The sequence below is a fragment of the Phyllobates terribilis genome, unplaced genomic scaffold, assembly GCF_046119375.1.
Source record: "Phyllobates terribilis strain yellow unplaced genomic scaffold, ASM4611937v1 Scaffold_3__8_contigs__length_932513732, whole genome shotgun sequence".
In the NCBI taxonomy this organism is placed as follows: domain Eukaryota; kingdom Metazoa; phylum Chordata; class Amphibia; order Anura; family Dendrobatidae; genus Phyllobates; species Phyllobates terribilis.
In genome coordinates, this window is record NW_027362763.1 from 293366716 (window position 1) to 293388252 (window position 21537).

The following is a 21537-nucleotide window of genomic DNA, read 5'->3' on the forward strand; positions in this document are numbered from 1 at the left end:
CTCCTCGCCAGCTGTGCCCATAACGGTGAAACCGATTCAGACTGGTTTGAAAATTGCAACAGTGGCAAAATGTTGGTGCAATTCCACATTGTGAAAATAATTTGTGACTTTTCAAAGCTTTTACACTACTTTTGTGGAATATAAGCTTTGATGAATTGGCCCCCTTGAGTTTATTTTTGTGGCCTGAGTTTTTCTCTACTTTGCATGTATTTGGTAGCACTTGATGGGCATCTTTAATAAGCAAGTCACTTATCATCTAATAGGTGTATTAGTGTCTAATACTCATGTGCCACAAGAATTCAAAAACTCATACAGATCTGATTATGGAGACAGAATAACATTTGACAACCACAATCGCAGTTTTTTCTTAAGATTTTATTGTCCTCACTATTATCACATGACATAAAACGTTATACTGTACTGAGGACCATTATTCTTTGGACACCAAGCATAGGGAGTGCATGAAACAGTAAAATGTATTACAGAAAGCTGACAGGTCATGGCAGCTCTTCAGACATATAGGTTATAGCTTAATAAATACAGTATGAACGTATGAAAGCCCCACATGAGAACCTTTTTGCCTTGAGCACCCTTTCCAAGAAACCAATACAAAATATATCGCTTTTACTGAGGAAAATATAACTCTAAAAATAGGAATGGATATTAAAGTTTTCACCGGTGCAAAGCACTGGCCGGTCTTTCCATCACACATAGACAGCGCTTTAATCCTGAGATACTATTGTGTGTTACGATTAAACACTGCACAATTTATGGATCCTACAAGGTGTTTCTGGAATAGTATGGCTTCAGTGTTGTCAGGCAGAAGGCAGGACCTTGTACAGATGTCTCCTGTCATGAGCTCACGTAGGACTCTGTCCAGGCAGGTGAACTTTCATCATTCATTGCGTAAGGTGCTTTTCTGCAGACTTTCTTTAGTTGGAATAGTCTGCAGGCAGCTGCACGATATTTTTTTGACATGATGTTGTACAAAATAGGGTTAATGGCAGCGCTGAGGTAAAAAAGCACAAAAGATACCAAGTTACAATACTGGCTGATCAGAGCTATTTCCCAGGATCCTGCTTCAAAGGATTTGGAGAACAGGTAGCGTGCCACATGGAATGGTAGCCAGCACAGGATGAAGGCAAACACCACGACCGCTGAAAAAGAGACAGAAAGGCATTAAATACAAGGTTGATTAGTCAATTAGAATCCAAGCCCATAATATTCAGTATGTCAGTCTATATGTGGAAGAGAATTCCCACCTTTATCTGCCTTTGTTCTTTTTAAAATGGTTCTTGCTATAACTGCTAATGGCCCATGCACATGGAGGTTCTACTATGGATCCGTGTTGTATGGCTCCCATAGACTGCTACCGGCTATACTGTACACCTCTATGCCTCTCTACTTTTATACGGAAGCCTATCGTATGCCGTATTACAGAAGTACTCTCCACAGAAGCTTTGTTTCCAGGAGAAAGTACAACCCGCAACCAAACAGCAGCACTAGATCTACAGAACCAGAACCTTTGCATGTGCAAGTGCTTCTCACTTAATTAGATTATCATCAAAAAGTTAATTTATTTCAGTTCTTCAATACAAAAAGTGAAACTCATATTATATCTACTCATTACAAACAGAGTGATCTATTTCAAGTGTTTATTTCTGTTAATGTTGATGGTTACGGCTTACAGCCAATGAAAACACGAAAGTCATTATTTCAGTAAATTAAAATACTTAACAAAAAATACCTGCAAAGGCTTACTAAGCGTTTAAAAAGGTCCCTTAGTCTGTTGCAGTAGGCTCCACAATCATGAGGAAGACTGCTGACTTGGCAGATGTCCAGAAGGCAGTCATTGATACACTCCACAAGGAAGATAAGCCACAAAAGGTCATTGCTAAAGAAGCTGGCTGTTCACATAGTGCTGTATCCAAGCATATTAATGGAAAGTTGAGTGGAAGGAAAAAGTGTGGTTGAAAAAGGTGCACAAGCAACCGGGATAACCGCAACCTTGAAAGGATTGTTAAGAAAAGGCCATTCAAATATTTGGGGGAGATTCACAAGGGGTGGACTGCTGCTGGAGTCATTGCTTCAAGAGCCACCACACACAGACGTATCCAGGACATGGGCTACAAGTGTCGCATTCCTTGTGTGCGCCCCTGAGGGTTCGGTCGCCACAGAGGTACTGCATCTCACCCAGAGGTGTGGTATCTCACTCTCAGGTAAGGAAGGAGTACAGCTCAGGACCCCAACACCTGCATCCAACACATACCCGCAGTGGGGGTAGGGCGAGATTGCTCCTAAGGGAGAGCACAGTCCCAGGTCCCTAGCTGAGGGGAGGTGCTATGTAGTGGGTGTGGTTGGAGGAAGTAGCTTAGGGGAGCACATGAAAGAAGGTATAAATAGAGAAGCCATCTTTCTTGGTCGGAACTGAGGAGTCCGAGAGTTCAGTCTGAGGAGGAGTTGGGAGCAGGGGCTCTGTAGGAGCTCTGCTCAGGCAGAGGGCCTGCGAAGAGGCCCAAGGCTGAAGGAGAAGGAGAGAGTAGCAGGAAGGGCTCCAGGAAAGAGGAAGGGACCCCAAGGGTACGGACAGTGCTGGAGGCCACCCGTACACCCGAATCTACCGGGAGGTGGAGGAGTCAGGCCACACAAAGGGGACCGGTCCCTCAACTAGCAGAGTACTCTAGGTCTCAACTAGAAACCGGAGGCTGCAGTATTTCAAGTCCTGCAGCCAACAGTCCATATCAGTCTCACCAAGAAGGTAGCTATAGAGGACCCAGGGGACGGAACAGACGTCGCCCGATAAGGCCCGCAGGTACCGGATTGGGACACTTGGTATGAGGTGCAGGGAAACGGCCAGAGAAAGAACAAACAGAAGGGGGTCCCGCTAAGTACTCCGGAGATATCTGGGGGTGGACCAAACCCCTCCCTGAGTAAGCGCAGCACGACGAGGGAAGTTACACCGGTACCTGTAACTTGGACTGCAACAACCGTGAGTAAAGACCCTGAGGAATGTACCCCACCATCTCTGTGATTATTGTCTGCGTCATCACCCCTGCACTACAACGCCCAGCATCACCTACTACATCTACACTGCCATTGAGCTAAGCTCTGCCTGTGGATAGCCACACCAGTTTTGCTGCACTAACATCAGCTCCAGAGGACCTGCTCCGCAGCGGCGGCTCCACTGTACATAAACTGTACATAAAAACTGTACATAAAACCTTTATTAAATTCCCCTGTAAATAATCCCCTTTTGAATGACCACCCTGGGTCACCGACCGGGTCACCGCCACTGTGACATCTCCCCTAGCAACGACCGGCCCGGCACCGAGTACCCCACGGCCCAGGGGGCACGTCACTTGTGTCAAGCCACTCTTGACCAATAGACAACACCAGGAGTGTCTTACCTGGGCCAAGGAGAAAAAGACCTGGACTGTTGCTCGGTGGTCCAAGGTCTTGTTTTCTTGTTCCGATTATAGCAACATTTAGGAGGTAAAAATAACAATTTTCCTTTCCTGCCATACCACTGTGCATTAATTTGTGACAAGCACCTGAAGAGTTAATAAACTAACTGGCAGCAGTTCAGAATATGTTTCGGGGAGCTGTTTTTAAAATGGTATCACTTTTGGGGGTTTTCCAATGTAAAGGTCAACCAAAGTCACTTCAAACTAAATTGGTCCCAAAAAAATAAGTTTTGTAAATTTCCTTGAAAAAATGAAAAATTACTCCTGCAATTTTAAAGCTTCTAACATCCTAACAAAATAAAAGAAAATTTTACAGATGGTGATGATGCAAAGCAGACATGAAGTAAATGTTACTTATTAACTACTTTACACTGTGTTACAAATTATTATGCCAATAATATTTTCTCAGATTTTCCCAAATTACCTATATGAATTGCAGTCATTGTAATTTTCCAGTCAAATAACTATTAGAGTACAATTGAAAGGTTTTTGTACAAACTGCCTATGATAACAGTATATTTAAAAAAAAATAAAAAACTCAATCTGCACTCAAAATGCATGTTCCAAATTATTATGCACAGCAGAGTTTTCAACCTTTTCATTTTAATAAAGAACAAAAAAATTGTCATTTTTGAAATTATAAGCATTAGCTGGTTATTACAAACTGAAATCAAACAGTTTTCAACTCAAAACTTTATTCTAGGTGATGTTACATTGGCACATAGGACCGCTTGTTCGAAAGGAGCTTCTGAACTCTCTAGTCCATTGAATTTGTCAGGTTGGATGGTTTCTGCTTCAATTGTTTTGCATGAGGACAGAATACCCTCCCAGAGCTGTTGCTTAGATGTGAACTGCCTCCCGCCATCATAGACACTGCTTTTGATGATGCTCCAGAGGTTCTCAATGGGGTTGAGGTCAGGGGAGCATGGGTGCCACACCATAAGTTTGTCCCCTTTTATGCCCATAGCAGCCAGAGATGCAGATGTGTTATGTGCAGCATGAGATGGGGCATTATCATGCATGAAAATGATCTTGCTGCGGAATGCACGGTTCTTCTTCTTGAACCATGGCAGGAAGTGCTGTTTGAGAAACTCAACATACATTATGGAGTTCATCTTTACCCCTTCAGGGATCCTAAAAGGGCCGACAATCTCTCTCACCATGATTCCAGCCCAAAACATTGCTCCACCTCCTCATTGTTAGCGCCGTAGCCGTGTTTGCATGGGGTGTCCATTAACCAGCCATCCTCCACTCCATCCATCTGGACCATCGAGATCATTTCATGTATGATAATGCCCAGTCTCATGTTGCACATAACACATCTGCATCTCTGGCTGCTATGGGCATAAAAGGGGACAAACTTATGGTGTGGCCCCCATGCTCCCCTGACCTCAACCCCATTGAGAACCTCTGGAGCATCATCAAAAGGAGTGTCTATGTTGGCGGGAGGCAGTTCACATCTAAGCAACAGCTCTGGGAGGGTATTCTGTCCTCATGCCAAACAATTGAAGCAGAAACCATCCAAAACCTGACAAATTCAATGGACGAGAGAGTTCAGAAGCTCCTTTCGAACAAGCGGTCCTATGTGCAAATGTAACATCACCTAGAATAAAGTTTTGAGTTGAAAACTGTTTGATTTCAGTTTGTAATAACCTGCTAATGCTTATAATTTCAAAAATGACAATTTTTTTGTTCTTTATTAAAATGAAAAGGTTGAAAACTCTGCTGTGCATAATAATTTGGAACATGCATTTTGAGTGCAGTTTGAGTTTTTTATTTTTTTAAAAATATACTGTTATAGGCAGTTTGTACAAAAACGTTTCAATTGTACTCTAATAGTTATTTGACTGGAAAATTATAATGACTGCAATTCATATAGGTAATTTGGGAAAATCTGAGAAAATATTATTTGCATAATAATTTGGAACACAGTGTATGTGGTATGACTGTCTGGATTAAAGGGATAATCATGCAAAGTTTGAAATTTGCTAATTTTTAGAAATTTTTGTCACATTTCTGATATTTTTATAAATAGCTCAAAATATTTCTACCTTAATTTACCATTAACATAAATGTGTCTGCGCACATGTCGGAATGTTTCCATGGACTGTGTGTCCGTGTGCTCCACATCTAAGACATGTCTGTTTTTTACATGCTGCACGGTCCGCAAAATGTCCCACGCTGAACACACACATCCGTGTGTCATCAGTGTGACACGTATCGGCGCCTGGGAATCAGCAGTACAGTTAGCGTGTTCCAAGTCCCGGGTGCTGAACACTGCCCTTATCATTGTCCCTTGCTCGCGCTGTGATGAGCCCAAGCAAGGGACAATGTTGGCAGTAGTAGTCTGCTCCCACAGTGTCCATGTGTAAAAATAAAAATAAAATAATAAAATCATTATACTCACCTATAATCCGCTGACCGCTAACGTCGAGGACCCGGGGAGAATGAGCCGCTCCAGCGAGCGGGCCCCGGAGCTGCGCTGATCTCAGGAGCGGTGTCCTGTCACTCAATGAGCTCCGCTTAGTGCAGGGCCCTGCGGCTCATTCTCCCTGGCTCCTCAGTGTCAGCAGACAGAGGATTACAGTGGGGGACATCTCCGGACAGGTGAGTATAAGGATTTAATTATTTTATTCTAATTTTTACACATGGAAATTGTGGGAGCCAACTACTACTACTCCCAACATTGTCCCTTGCTCATGCTGATCACAGCAAGAGCAAGGGACAATGATGAGGGCAGCGTTCAGAACCCGGTGCTTGGGAACATCTCTAACTGTACACTGATTCCCAGGTGCTGGTACGTGTGCTCCTAATGCGGCACACAGTTGCCACACATGGACATACGGACACAGATATCTCCGGTCCGAGTATTTCCGCTAGCGGAAAAATCAGAACATGTGAACCCGGCCTTATTAGCACATAAATTGACAGTGGTCAGATTTGAAAAATTTGGCCTGATCACTAAAGGCATGTTCACGTGTCTATGATTAAAACAGACCGCAAATGAGTGTAATAAAATGGAATCCATGTGCTGTCCATTTTTTGTGAATCTATTCATTAGAATGGATGAGTTTGCTTTGTGAATCAGACCAAAAGTAAGACATATGGCGTTCGGTAGGGATTAGCGCATTGTTAGTGATTGTTGAGAATTAAACATGCTTATAGATAATGGATTTGGACCAATTTTAATAGATGATTAATGGTTGTGGTATGGCTTAATAGAGAGTATTACACAACCACCATTGTGTCTTAGCACTGATTTTGACATAGTTACAGTATATCTTGAATGCCAGTTAGTGCACATTACCTTATCCTGGCTGTTTTAAAGGTTGTCTGTAGCTGTCCAGATACATTTATCTAATAAAATTGTATTTTGGGTGTTTACTCCATTGCACTGGTATTTGTTTTTGGTGCACAATGTAAAATAATATGAAGGTAAATAAAGGATATATAAAACATACGTGTATATCTATATCTCTTTATCTAAATTTATAATGTCCTGCATTAGGAGGCACCCAGGGCCAACCGCACCAGCATACGGTCTCACAAAGGGTCTGAGGATCTCATCTCGGTACCTAATGGCAGTCAGGCTACCTCTGGCGAGCACATGGAGGGCTGTGCGGCCCTCCAAAGAAATGCCACAGAACACCAGGATTGGCAAAGTCGCCACTGGCGCCCTGTGCTCTTCACAGATGAAAGCAGGTTCACACTGAGCACATGTGGCAGACGTGACAGAGTCTGGAGACGCCGTGGAGAGCGATCTGCTGCCTGCAACATCCTTCAGCATGACCTTTTTGGCAGTGGGTCAGTAATGGTGTGGGGTGGCATTTCTATGGAGGGCTGCACAGCCCTCCATGTGCTCGCCAGAGGTAGCCTGACTGCCATTAGGTACCGAGATGAGATCCCCAGACCCCTTGTGAGACCATATGCTGGTGCGGTTGGCCCTGGGTTCCTCCTAATGCAGGTCAATCCAAGACCTCATGTGGCTGGAGTGTGTAAGCAGTTCCTGCAAGATGGAGTCATTGAAGCTATGGACTGGCCCGCCCGTTCCCAAGACCTGAATCCGATTGAGCAAATCTGGGACATCATGTCTCGCTCCATCCACCAACGTCACGTTGCACCACAGACTGTCCAGGAGTTGGCGGATGGTTTATTCCAGGTCTGGGAGGAGATCCTACAGGAGACCATCCGCAACTTCATCAGGAGCATGCCCAGGCGTTGTAGGGAGGTCATACAGGCACGTGGAGGCCACACACAATACTGAGCCTCATTTTGACTTGTTTTAAGGACACTACATCAAAGTTGGATCAGCCTGTAGTGTGTTTTTCCACTTTAATTTTGGGGGTGACTCCAAATCCAGGCCTCCATTGGTTAATAAATTTGATTTCCATTGATGATTTTTGTGTGATTTTGTTGTCAGCACATTCAACTTTGTACAGAACAAACTATTCAATGAGAATATTTCATTCATTCAGATCTAGGATGTGTTATTTGAGTGTTCCCTTTATTTTTTTGAGCAGTAATATATATATATATATATATATATATATATATATATATGCAGTACAGACCAAAAGTTTGGACACACCTTCTCATTTAAAGATTTTTCTGTATTTTCTTGACTATGAAAATTGTACATTCACACTGAAGGCATCAAAACTATGAATTAACACATGTGGAATTATATACTTAACAAAAAAGTGTGAAACAACTGAAAATATGTCTTATATTCTAGGTTCTTCAAAGTAGCCACCTTTTGCTTTGATGACTGCTTTGCACACTCTTGGCATTCTCTTGATGAGCTTCAAGAGGTAGTCACCGGAAATGGTCTTCCAACAATCTTGAAGGAGTTCCCAGAGATGCTTAGCACTTGTTGGCCCTCTTGCCTTCACTCTGCGGTCCAGCTCACCCCAAACCATCTCGATTGGGTTCAGGTCTGGTGACTGTGGAGGCCAGGTCATCTAGCGTAGCACCCCATCACTTTCCTCCTTGGTCAAATAGCCCTTACACAGCCTGGAGGTGTGTTGGGGTCATTGTCCTGTTGAAAAATAAATGATGGTCCAACTAAACGCAAACCGGATGGAATAGCATGCCGCTGCAAGATGCTGTGGTAGCCATGCTGGTTCAGTATGCCTTCAATTTTGAATAAATCCCCAATTTGAGATCTTTGGTTCCAACCACCGTGTCTTTGTGCGACGCAGAAAAGGTGAACGGATGGACTCTACATGCCTGGTTCCCATCGTGAAGCATGGAGGAGGAGGTGTGATGGTGTGGGGGTGCTTTGCTGGTGACACTGTTGGGGATTTATTCAAAATTGAAGTCATACTGAACCAGCATGGCTACCACAGCATCTTGCAGCGGCATGCTATTCCATCCAGTTTGCGTTTAGTTGGACCATCATTTATTTTTCAACAGGACAATGACCCCGAACACACCTCCAGGCTGTGTAAGGGCTATTTGACCAAGAAGGAGAGTGATGGGGTGCTACGCCAGATGACCTGGCCTCCACAGTCACCAGACCTGAACCCAATCGAGATGGTTTGGGGTGAGCTGGACCGCAGAGTGAAGGCAAAAGGGCCAACAAGTGCTAAGCATCTCTGGGAACTCCTTCAAGATTGTTGGAAGATCATTTCCAGTGACTACCTCTTGAAGCTCATCAAGAGAATGCCAAGAGTGTGCAAAGCAGTCATCAAAGCAAAAGGTGGCTACTTTGAAGAACCTAGAATATAAGACATATTTTCAGTTGTTTCACACTTTTTTGTTAAGTATATAATTCCCCATGTGTTAATTCATAGTTTTGATGCCTTCAGTGTGAATGTACAATTTTCAAAGTCATGAAAATTAAGAAAAATCTTTAAATGAGAAGGTGTGTCCAAACTTTTGGTCTGTACTGTAATTATATATATATATATATATATATATATATATATATATATATATATATATATATATATATATATATATATATATATTATTTTTTTTGGGTGTATTCTGAGTGTGGTTAGCTGTGAAACTAAGGCCTCGTTCAAACAGCCATGTTTTTGGTGTGCGCAATGGGCAGCACACTGAACCTATAGTGATCTATGCACCAATGATCACCAGTGATTTTCCACACAAAAATTGAGGCGCACACTAGTCTGATCCACTGAACGACCAGTGTGTCTGCAAACCGCAAACAGTTCCTGTACCCCCCTCTACACGGACATGCACTCACAGATGCACAAGTAGCTAGTCATGTCCTCATTGTGTGACTGGCCTTAGGTTTAGGACAGACTTATGAATTGCGACTATAAAGCTGCAAAAAAAGTTGCAAACTCACTTGAGTAAATGGATGGTGTAAAAAGTGGAAAATCATTTGTAGCCAGAAATGTCGTACTCAAAGATACAGCAAATGTATCAAACATTATGGAACACTTTGAAAAATTTGGTGTAAATGATAGGAAGGCAACTACAGCAAAACTGACTTAAAAATGTATCTCATATTTTTTTAACTGTATCTTGCTATGATAGTGTGCATATAGTATATCTTTTGAAATGTATTAACATGATATTCATAATCTGATTGTTATCAATCGAAAAGATACTGGTGTGCAGTAGGCCTAACTTATAGATTTTCAGAGCCCCTTTAAAGGGGATCTGTCAGTAGGATCAACCCTCCTAAGTAGCCTATATAGGCATGTAGGTCATAGGAAGCTGAATAAAAGGATACCTTGATATCTGCGATCCGATGTCTTATTCCAGAGAAATCCACATTTTTCTTATATATCAATGACCTCTTCCAGGCTATGGGGCGGATGTTGCCTGGAAGATAACTCTGCCTCTAGAGCTTATTTTACATGAAGGAGGAGTTACCAGTGTGAGACAAGTAATTAACACAGAAAAGGAGAAAGTAACTTTGTCTTCTTGCAAACACATTTTTCAAGGCTCTGCTGTATTGTAACAATATTGCAACTGTGTGCCTGTGAGCTGGAAGCTGAGAGGAACCTGCAGATGTGTCAGGTATAATCACACACAGCTCTGCAGTGAGATCAGGAGAGCAGAGAGCAGTCAGTAAATATCATACTGGTAATGTCCTCTTCATGTAAAAAAATCACTGGAGGCAGAGTTATCATCCAGGCATCGTCCTCCCCATAGCCTGCAAGAGATCATTTATATAAAATGATAAAAGATTATTTATCCACAACAAGACATCTTATATGAGACATACAGGGTTGACTTTCTTCAGCAGTCTATAATCTGTATGCCCATAATAATAGCTTCCCTTTAAAAGGAATCTGTTAGGCTGTGTGCCCACGTAGCGTTTTTCAAGCGTTTATGCTGCGGAATTTCCGCAGCGGAAACGCTTGTGAAACGCTAGGTAATCCGCTCCCCATGGTCCCCAAGGGGATTCCGCATGTTCTATGCACATGCTGCGGATTTTTCCGCTATGCTGCGTACAAAAATCCGCAGCATGTCATTTAATTTTGCGGAAGCGCAGCGGAACTCCCCCCCATTGACTTGCATTGAAACGCATAGAAACCGCGACTGTACATTTGTACAAGCGGCTTCTATGCGTCTCTATGTGCGGATGGTACCCAGTTCTGGAGGAGAGGAGACTCTCATCCAGACCTGGGTACCATTGTACCTGTAAAAAAAGAATAAAATAACAAATAAAGTTTATACTCACCTTTCCGAAGGCTTTTCTCTGAATGCCAGCATCGCTTGAGGACCTGCGGTGACGTCACAGTCATGTGACCGCAGACCCTTCACCGCTCTGTCTCGCGATATGCCGGCAGCCGGGAACCAGACAGGAACGAGCGCTGCTGCACACACCGGGGCCTCGGGGGTGAGTATAGCTTTATTTGTTTTAATTTTTACGTTTCACACTGTATAAATCCATGCCGTTTGCATGGATTTATATAGTGTGACCTAGTTGTCAAGCACTTTCCAAGTGATGCTATCGCCTGGAAAGCGCTTGTCAATCTACATGCGGAAACGCATGTGAATCCGCATGTGGATCCGCATGTATTCTGCAGGAAAAACGCATGCACAATCTGCATGCGTTTTTTCTGCCAGGGAGATGCAGAAATGCTGCAGAAATTTTCTGCTTCATTTCTGCATCGTGGGCACATAGCCTTAGGCGATGTGCCCACGATGCAGAAATGCTCCGGATTTTTTCCTGAGCGTTTCTGCATCTCCCTGGCATAAAAAACGCATGCAGATTGTACATGCGTTTTCCTGCCAGGGACATGCGCAAGTGAAGCGTTCTTCACATGCATTTCCGCATGCAAGTATAATGTTTATTTTTTACTTTATTCTTTTTTTTTTTTTTTTTTTTTTTTTTACAGGTTCTATGGTACCTGGGTCCGGAGGAGAGTCTCCTCTTCTCCAGACCCGGGTACCATCCGCACATTGAAACGCATGGATTCCGCATGTACAGATCCAGTGATGCAGAATCCAAGCGTTCCAATGCAAGTCAATGGCGGCGAAAACGCAGCGCTTCCGCAAGATAATTGGTAGTTGCTGCGTTTTTTTCCGCAATAACCCGCAGCGGAAATTTCCGCAACATGTGCACAGCACATGCGGATTATCATTGGGGAACATGGCAGACCTTCTACCAAGCGTTTTTTAAGTGTTTCTGCAGCAGAATTGCCGCTGCGGAAACGCTTAAAAAAATGCATCGTGGGCACACAGCCTTACAAGGTTTTTGCTACTTCATCTGAGGGCTATATGATGTAGGAAAAGAGATCCTGATTGCAACAATATATCACTAAAGCCCCCGTCTCACATAGCGAGATCGCTGCTGTGTCACGGTTTTGGTGACGCAACAGCAACCTCACCAGCGATGTCGCTATGTGTGACACTTTGCAACGATCAGGCCCCTGCTGTGAGGTCGCTGATCGCTGCAAAGTGTCCTGGACCATTTTTTGGTCGTTGCTCTCCTGCTGGTCAGCACACATCGCTGTGTGTGACCAGCGGGAGCAGCAATCAGGCTGGTAACTATGGTAAACATCGGGTTACTAGGGGCACACGCGCACTTAGTAACCCGCTGTTTATCATGGTTACGAGCCTGGCCTGCTAAAGTGAGCAGTAACCTCCCGCTCACTGTAGCAGAGTAGTAACCATGATAAACAACGGGTTACTAGAAGCGCGTGTGCCCCTAGTAACCCAATGTTTACCATTGTTACCAGCCTGCTCCTGCTTCAGCAGCAGGCTGGTAACCAGGAGCAGGACATCGTGGAAAGATTCTTTCCACGATGTCACTGCTCCCCTGATCGTTGGTGAGCCTGCCTGTTTGACAGCTCACCAGCGATCACATAGCGACGCAGCGACGATCCCTGACAGGTCGTATCGTTGTTGGGATCGTTTCAGCGTCGCTAAGTGTGACGGGGCCTTTAGTTTATTGGGTGCAGCAGTTGTGACACAATCAGAAATTGATCAAGCCCACACCACAGCTTTTTGTGTACATTGTCTATTAAACAGTAAGCTGCTTATCAGTGGAGAGGGCCTGGTCAGACCACTTGGCACAAGGGAGCTAATCTGGGCAGTGATAGTCTCCTGGTGATAAAGCCTTAATTGTATGGAAACAACAGCACACGGCCTAATAAGCGACACATCCCTGAAATCAGTGTCTCAGCCCTTACCTCACGCTGTCCTCAGATTGCATCGCAAAAAGCTGATGACAGATTCCCTTTAAATTTATTTACCCCATTTAATGGCTGGCCATATAGCATCATGAGGTAGTTTGTCAGGATATATTCGCAGAAGCAGAAATGGTGCTGCAGGAATCGTGCAGTAAATAAATGCATTTTTTACTATGAATATTTTGCTGTAATTGCAATTGTAGTTTGTATTAAAAAAAATAAATTATAAGTATGCAAACTTTCTGGAACTATGGAAAACTGTATGGTATTACATGTAAAATATGGTTTTTAGTGGGTATGGTTTTCCCCATTGAAATTACTAGGGCTTATTACAGTGTTATAAAGCAGCGTGTGCTAGACACTGTGTTATAAATCCCATTAACTACAGTTCAGCATTGGGCCTCTGTGCTCATTTACAGCTGTGTGTGATTGTGACCTTAGAGTAATAACATTCATGGTACAATAAAAGAAAAATAACACACAATAACAGTTCATTGAATGTGCTGCAATTTTAACAGAACAGGAAATAAGTGGCCACCAGACACTATGTGCTGCTTATCTCCAGGGGAAGCAAAGGTATCAGAAAGGGATAATGAATCCTGTTTAATCCGTTATCACTGAAGTCAGTGAAGATCTCAGGGATAGCTGATTTATATATAAATGCACAGGTTTATAGTGATATTAAAAAATGATAATTTTAAAAATCAATATTTAATGTCAAACATGAAAACTTTCAAAAAAGGAATATGCAGCTATTCTGATATGGACATACAAAGTAAGTACATCAGGTCTAAGAAATCTATTTAATAATGTATACAGTATGTTGGTGACAGACCTGTCTGAATAAAAAAAAGTTCAAGAATGCCCTTAAAACTCTGATTGTTTCAGACATGTCAAGATAAACTACTGAGAAAAGAAGTTTTCAAGTGCAGATATTGTAATTAGAGAATTCTTCAAATATAATTTATAACTATAGTCCATGCTATTTGCTAAATAGCAACTTAGATATATTCAGCGATAACGCGTCTTGATGTCATTCACATTTGCAGCAGGTGCTGGTGGCAGTTTACATATGCAGCACTCCGAGGCCACTAATAGAGTGAAGGCAAGACCGCTGCTCCTGAATAGTAACCGTCGTTTTAATTTCTATTTCACAAATAGTACACATGAAAGTAAGTAACCTTGTAATACATCTTAGAGAAATTTTCTTCTTTCACCTCCTGGATTGATTTTTCACTCTCAATTCATGGGTGAAATCTGTACTCAGTGAAGACAGATTTCCTCAATAACGGCATACGAGATGACAGTTGGTGTAAAATTGACAGGGGAAGGAGGAGCTAAAGGCAGACATAGATATTCTGCTGCAAGTGCTCCTGAAAACTTCTCCATAGAACTTTGTAAGCACCAAGTGTCATCTTCTATCCTAATGGGAAAGTCTGTACTCACTGAAGACAGATTTGTACCTGTGAATAGAGAATTTTGAGAATGAACGTTTAGTCCAGAAGGAGAAAGAAGCAGATTTCTCTGATAAGATATATTACAAAGTTGCTTATTTGTACAACTGATTTAATAAAAAAAAAAAAAAAAAAAAAAAAATGATGGTTACTCTTTAAGCAATGCGGCAATGATAACATAAGCAGTTTGTGCATATTTTTATATTTGCAAATAGCCAAGGAGGATCCTCAGGGAATTTTCTTGATGAAATAGTGCAGTAGGAATGTCTTATTAAGTTACAATAGTCCATGTGTCTTATAACTAAAAGGGAAGCATGTGGTTAATGTGACCATACTACTGCGATGCACTCGGTAGGTGTTCACTGCTGTTTTTGCTTTGTATTCAAGAAGCAAGAAGACTAAGATGAAAGGGGCTACATGTGATCCCCAGAATTAGGTGAGGATAAATGCAGAATTCAGATCATAATATAATACATTAATAAAAGTGGTAATGATCATTATGCAGTACGTTATCTGGGGGTTCCAGACTAGTGTGAGTAAGCAATGTGTAACTGTGTGCTTCCAACTTACTGAAGTGCATCACCCCATGTATGACTTTCCTGTGCTTGCTCTGTTTAGAGTAGCAATGAATTGTGTATTCTCATTAGCATTCAGTTTTATACTGGCTTTCCGCCATCTCTGTAAACACACAAAATAAGTTTACACAGTTGTAAACACTTGTAACACAATTTAAGCTATTTCTCCCATAGGAGCGCCAATGTTTTTTAATATATATGCGAACACATATTTATAAGCAGAAAACAATTCTTATATTCTTGGCATAGTCATAATAATCAATGTACTAAGGAAAGATTATTTTCTTTGAGGCGTCACAAACTATTAATAAGATGAAGGCTCGCTGAATGGTGGGGGGCCCAATTACTGCTCACCATGGAAACCACAGCTAAACATTTTCATTCGAAAAGCAATTATTTTTTTTTTAACCCTATCACTTTGGCGATGTAGTTGATTTGTCATTTTGACAATAGAATGAATTATATGGCTACTTTTGGCTGGTATTACATACAGAATTTAGCTTACTTTACAAGTTGGCCTGAGAAAAATCCATAGTAAAACGTTGAAAAATCTGCATATGTAATGTTTTGATTTTCTATGTGTTTTGTGGTGTTTATTGCAAAATGCAGAGCGCTTTAGGTTTACTGCTTTTAAAAAACATTACCAAAATGTATATAAAAACATCATAAAATACCATTTAAAATGCAGATAATATTTGCATGCCTGTTTAAATACCACAAAAAAAATGTGTAAAGACGTTCTGTCATTGTGCCAACAGATGATTAAAGGCCAATTAGCAACCAAATACAATACAAAAAAAAGCTATGAATACTAGACATGTAAAGAAAAAAAAAAAGATATCATGGTGGCTCAGTGGTTAGCCCTGCAGCACTGGGGTCCTGGGTTCAAATGCCAAAGAAAACATCGGCAAGGAGTTTATATGTTCTCCCCGTGTTTGCTTGGGTTTCCTCCGGGTTCTCCAGCTTCCTCCTCCCACTCCAAAAACATACTGATAGGGAATTTAGATTGTGAGCCCCAATGGGGACAGTGATAATGTCTGTAAATTAATGGCGCTATATCAGTGAGTATGATAAATAAATAGATGATGGAGAGAGAACTAGATGACAGTTATAGAACTATTAGACACTGGTAGTAGAGATAAAAAGTGAGCTAAAGATGACTTTATGGACACTGATAAATGTTCTGATATTGCAGAATATATCAACAAACCATAAAATTCTCAAAAGACTTAAAAATCAATATAATCTAATTTGTCCCCACAGTGAATAATGTGCACAGCTTTACCATTTGTATATTTAGGGTTTAGGTGAGCATACGATTTCTCATAGAGTGACACACAGTCTAAATTGTAATATAATGAAAAGCTATAAAGCACAATACATAAATATCACAAATGGCTTTCCTACCTAGCATTTTGACTGTCTGTTTGTTATTCTTGTCCCTGTGCGAGACACTTGGTCCTAGAGAGTCCATCTTCCTTCTCCACAATTTCCTTCCAATAAGGCTGTACAGAACAGTGAGGCAGAAGACTGGCAAGAAGAAGAAGACACTTGATGTCCACACCATGATGGTGAGGAGCCCAGACTTGACTGCATACTCTGTAGCTTTACATTCATTTGTTTCTAGAGGATTGGTCCCATTTTCATGTTCAACACCAACCAAGACGAAGATAGGTCCTGCACTAACAAAGGATACTGCCCAAAGAACAAATATGACCAGTTTCACTCTGCCCTTGGTGATGACCACCTTAGCTTTCAGAGGAAAACAGATGGCAAAATATCTCTCCACACTTAGAGCTGTAATATTCAGAATTGTGGAGTAAGTGCAACTTTCACTGATGAATTGGAACAGCTTGCAGAGAAGACTTCCAAAATTCCAAGGTCTATATTGCCAGAGCTTGTACAAGTCAAGTGGCATGCAGAGAAAGATGAGAAGGTCTGAGAATGCCATGCTAGAGAGATAAAGGTTAGTTGTAGTCCTCATATCCTTGTACTTAGAAACCACTAGCATAGTCATGATATTACCAAATATCCCAATAATAAACAGGAGAACACAAACCACGGTTATTCCTGTAAGGACTGGGATTGGAAAAAGATAAATGGGGTCTTCTGGCCAGGTAGAATTATAGTAGTAACCCTTAGTTATATTGTCTGAATTTCTTTCACTGGACATGGTTCTCACCTGGCCATAAATAAAGTTGGGAGATGTTCTCACCATGAAGCTTCCAAACAAACATATGACATTTCTTCATTTCCACTTGAGAATTATATGTTGATCTTTAAGGAAATTCAGCTATTGACCATATCAATGTAGAGGCGCAATGTTGAAAAAGCTGGTGTACAACCCATCACCTTTTTATAGAGTGATCTTATGTGCCCCCCTCCTCCCTTCCAAATAATAGGCTCTGAGGACTGCAGTGTGGATTTCATCCAAGAAAAAAATTAAGGTCTGAATTCCATTTTAAAGTAGATCTTCTGAACAAAAAAGACTGAAGGAAATAGATGTTCTTTTGAACTTCTGGTCCACATAACATATTTCCTTTGGCATTCTTCATTCTAGTCCTGTAAATTCTCCTCAGAAACGTAGAATCTTGGAGAGCAATAGGAGAGGAGTTCTTTGTGGTCAAGTCTCATCTTTCCTTTGCTGGGTAATTGAAGAGTTCTCTGTATCCCAGCAGCTAGACTTGTATGAAGAAGCTGGAGAAGGGATCACAGACAGGATCCTCAGCACGCCCCTTCTCCCTCCCATGTACTACAATGCTGTGCGCTTGCTTACAGGTTACTGAGCTCTAGGAACTCTCAGCCTGTGTAGGATGCAGAAGAAGCTTCAACCAGACAGATCAGCTATGTTATTAGCTGTGGTTTCTTTTTTTTCCTGAACAAATGTATTCTATTACATACACGTGCATTTATTATATTTATTTTATATATTCGGTGTGTGGATATAAAAAGACAAGACTAAAGTGGATGTTAGAACCACAATGTAGCTAATCTGAATATAGTTATGGGGCTGCATATTGATGCATTGGTATACTGTAGAGAGAAAAGGAATTTCTTTTACACTGAGACATATAAAAAAGTGCTGAATCTGTTCAGAAAAAAAATAAACCACAGCTAATAACATAGCTGATCTGTCTGGTTGAAGCTTCTCGCTGCAAATCGCGTACTGCGATTGTTCTCTCATACCTTATCGGCATGAGAAATTAATCGCTGATCTGCCCCATAAAATAACACGGCGCCGAGTGCTATGCGAAGTTTTATCGCATAACACTGGGCCTTGTTATATGGTAGTGTGACGCTTGCCTTAGTGTGAAAACCACTTGAATTCACATAGGAACCTTGGTAGACCTTATTTGGTCAGGGTGTGGGAACACACCAGGCTGGTATCCATGTCAGAAATGGGAGAGATGGCACATGAGAAATAGGCTCCAGCACCAATAAAAAAAAAGTTAAAACATAACTGTAGCTGTGCAATTAAAAACTAAGTGATAAAAAAGATTAAGGATCCATAAGCTTACGCATTTTGAGTTAACAACTTTTCTTCATTTTGCTGAGCTTGTAGTTTGTTCAGTTTTGTAAGGAGGTTTTTTTCTGAAGAAATCTGGAATAACACCTGTTTGGAAAAATAAATTGAATGCCGTTATGGATGAAATGTGCTCCAAGCTAGGCACTGTGAAATCAACAGGCTAAAAAAAAAAAAAAAAATACCTTCAGGAAAATACATTTTCTAAAACTCTACAAAACTGCTCAGGAAAATTAAAAAAAAACACTTAAAACGCCTCCATAAAGCTCCACCCACAAAAAGGGTTATCTGAAGCATTTTTTCTCTTGAATAACTTTAACACCTAAAAAAACCTCATTGTGAACATAGCCTTAAAGTTCAACATCAGGGCGTGACATAGAAATCACTCTGATGGCTGAAGGACACACATTACTAAAGGCACAGTCCAAACCGTTGTGGAAATATCTCTTAAAAGAGTGGATGTTGTAACGTGGCACAGGACGGTAGCCATTTTCGAGGTACACTTGTCTTGCACCCCACCACGTTATATGAAAATGGGGGTCCTGGCTGGGTGTGTACTTGTGCTGTGAGGGCGCTATGCCTGTGTAAACTGCATGTGACCGATGTTGCTGGGTTGCCAGGATCAGATGTTCCACAGTTCAATGAGCAAAACCACAACTTATGAACAAACGGTCTTTTACTGAACAATAACTTAGTGGGTATCATATACACAGATAGCGGGTGCATAGCTTCATGAACGTTTCTCTTAGTGCATGGAACATCTTCATATACATTCTTCCTGTCCTTCCCAGAATGACTCGTTTCTGCCTCACTCAGTCCTATAGCTTCACCACTACCTAGCACAGTACTTCAGAAACTTTGCTCATCCCCAACAATAGTACTACAGTCAGTAAGTGAGAGTCCTGCACTTCAACTCGCGGTTCCGCATCCTTTTTCCCTTGGTGGAGCTACTTTGCCATTATGGCCGTTACTAAGCTTCTCTGCTCACAGACACTTTGGAACTCTCGCCCAGGGCACTCTCTATAACCTGCGTTACTTGCTCTGGTCTGTCCCGTTACCTCCTGGACTTGTATGCTAGATTTTACTCTGCTGGGCTTCCTACCCCAGACCTCGTCTCTGGGGAATCACTCACTCCTCCTTTTTGTTGCTTTCTCTTGTCTCTCCACTGGATCACGCTATCCGTCCTCACTGTCTCCGCTATCTTTAGGGACACCCACGTAATGCGTCTCTGATGCTTTATCAGACCAGAGGTCTGCTCTAGCTGCAAGCTAGGCCCTGTCTAACTCCTGACAGGAAGCTCCCTCTCTGTCCCTTCACTTTAGCCCCACCCACTCTGTGCTAGTCCCAACTGTTAACTCTAACTGTCCCTGTTAACTACCTGTTGCTGGGCAGAATACAGCTTCATCACTAACTATACAGATTATTACACATACAAACATCATAACACATTGCAATAATACACCCATCTTCAAGGGGAACGTGTGCAGCATTTCCATCTCCTTATATTCTTATAGCCACAAAAGTGTCATCCAACTAAATCTCAAGGATCGCAGTTTTGGAATGGGATGGTGAGTTGTCCACATACTTTTGTTCATGTAGTGTATTTTGCAAACCGAGCCAATTTGTGTCAGGTTAGTCTACTGAAAGCTAGCTAAATAGGATCTCAAGGAGTTCCTTTTCATCTAAAGGATATACAGTTATATGAAAAAGTTTGAGCACCCCTATTAATCTTAAGCTTAATGTTTTATAAAAATTGGTGTTTTTGTAACAGCTATTTCAGTTTGATATATGTAATAACTGTTGGACACAGTAATGTTTCTGCATTGAAATGAAGTTTATTGTACTAACAGAAAATGTGCAATCTGCATTCAAACAAAATTTGACAGGTGCATAAGTATGGGCACCTCACCAGAAAAGTGACATTAATATTTAGTAGATCCTCCTTTTGCAAAAATAACAGCCTCTAGTCGCTTCCTGTAGCTTTTAATGATTTCCTGGATCCTGGATGAAGGTATTTTTGACCATTCCTCTTTACAAAACAATTCCAGTTCAGTTAAGTTTGATGGTCGCCGAGCATGGACAGCCCTCTTCAAATGATCCCACAGATGTTCAATGATATTCAGGTCTGGGGACTGGGATGGCCATTCCAGAACATTGTAATTGTTCCTCTGCATGAATGCCTGAGTAGATTTGGAGCGGTGTTTTGGATCATTGTCTTGCTGAAAGATCCATCCCCTGCGTAACTTCAACTTTATCACTGATTCTTGAGCATTATTGTCAAGAATCTGCTGATACTGAGTGGAATCCATGCGTCCCTCAACTTTAACAAGATTCCCTGTGCCGACATTGGCCACACAGCCCCAAAGCATGATGGAACCTCCACCAAATTTTACTGTGGGTAGCAAGTGTTTTTCTTGGAATGCTGTGTTTTTTTGCCGCCATGCATATCGCCTTTTTATATGACCAAACAACTCAATCTTGGTTTCATCAGTCCACAGGACCTTCTTCCAAAAAGAAATTGGCTTCTCCAAATGTGCTTTTACACACCTCAGCCGACTGTTTGTGGCGTGCTTGCAGAAACGACTTCTTTCGCATCACTCTCCCATACAGCTTCTCCTTGTGCAAAGTGCGTTGTATAGTTGACCGATGCACAGTGACACCATCTGCAGCAAGTTGATGCTGCAGCTCTCTGGAGGTGGTCTGAGGATTGTCCTTGACTGATCTCACCATTCTTCTTCTCTGCCTTTCTGATGTTTTTCTTGGCCTGCCACTTCTGGCCTTAACAAGAACTGTCCCTGTGTTCTTCCATTTCCTTACTATGTTCCGCACAGTGGAAACTGACAGGTTAAATCTCTGAGACAGCTTTTTGTATCCTTCCCCTGAACAACTATGTTGAAT

At 41.8% G+C, this 21537-nt stretch overlaps 1 protein-coding gene across 1 annotated transcript; it reads right to left on the reverse strand.

Annotated features, from left to right (window-relative positions):
• Positions 1-405: 405 nt before the first annotated feature.
• GHSR (growth hormone secretagogue receptor) lies at positions 406-17874 on the reverse strand. The gene is made up of 2 exons (XM_073673085.1): positions 16524-17874; positions 406-1157 (listed from the first exon to the last, which is right to left on the reverse strand). The coding sequence occupies exons 1-2, from the start codon at positions 17332-17334 to the stop codon at positions 853-855; spliced, it is 1116 nt and encodes a 371-aa protein (XP_073529186.1). The 5' UTR covers positions 17335-17874; the 3' UTR covers positions 406-852.
• Positions 17875-21537: the final 3663 nt, after the last annotated feature.

Coding starts and splice junctions, on each gene's coding strand:
- GHSR (XM_073673085.1), bottom strand. CDS start 17,334: ATGGTGAGAACATCTCCCAACTTTATTTATGGCCAGGTGAGAACCATG. Junction 1,158..16,523: donor ACAGACAGTCAAAATGCTAG/GTAGGAAAGCCA, acceptor TCTCTTTTTCAG/CGGTCGTGGTGTTTGCCTTC.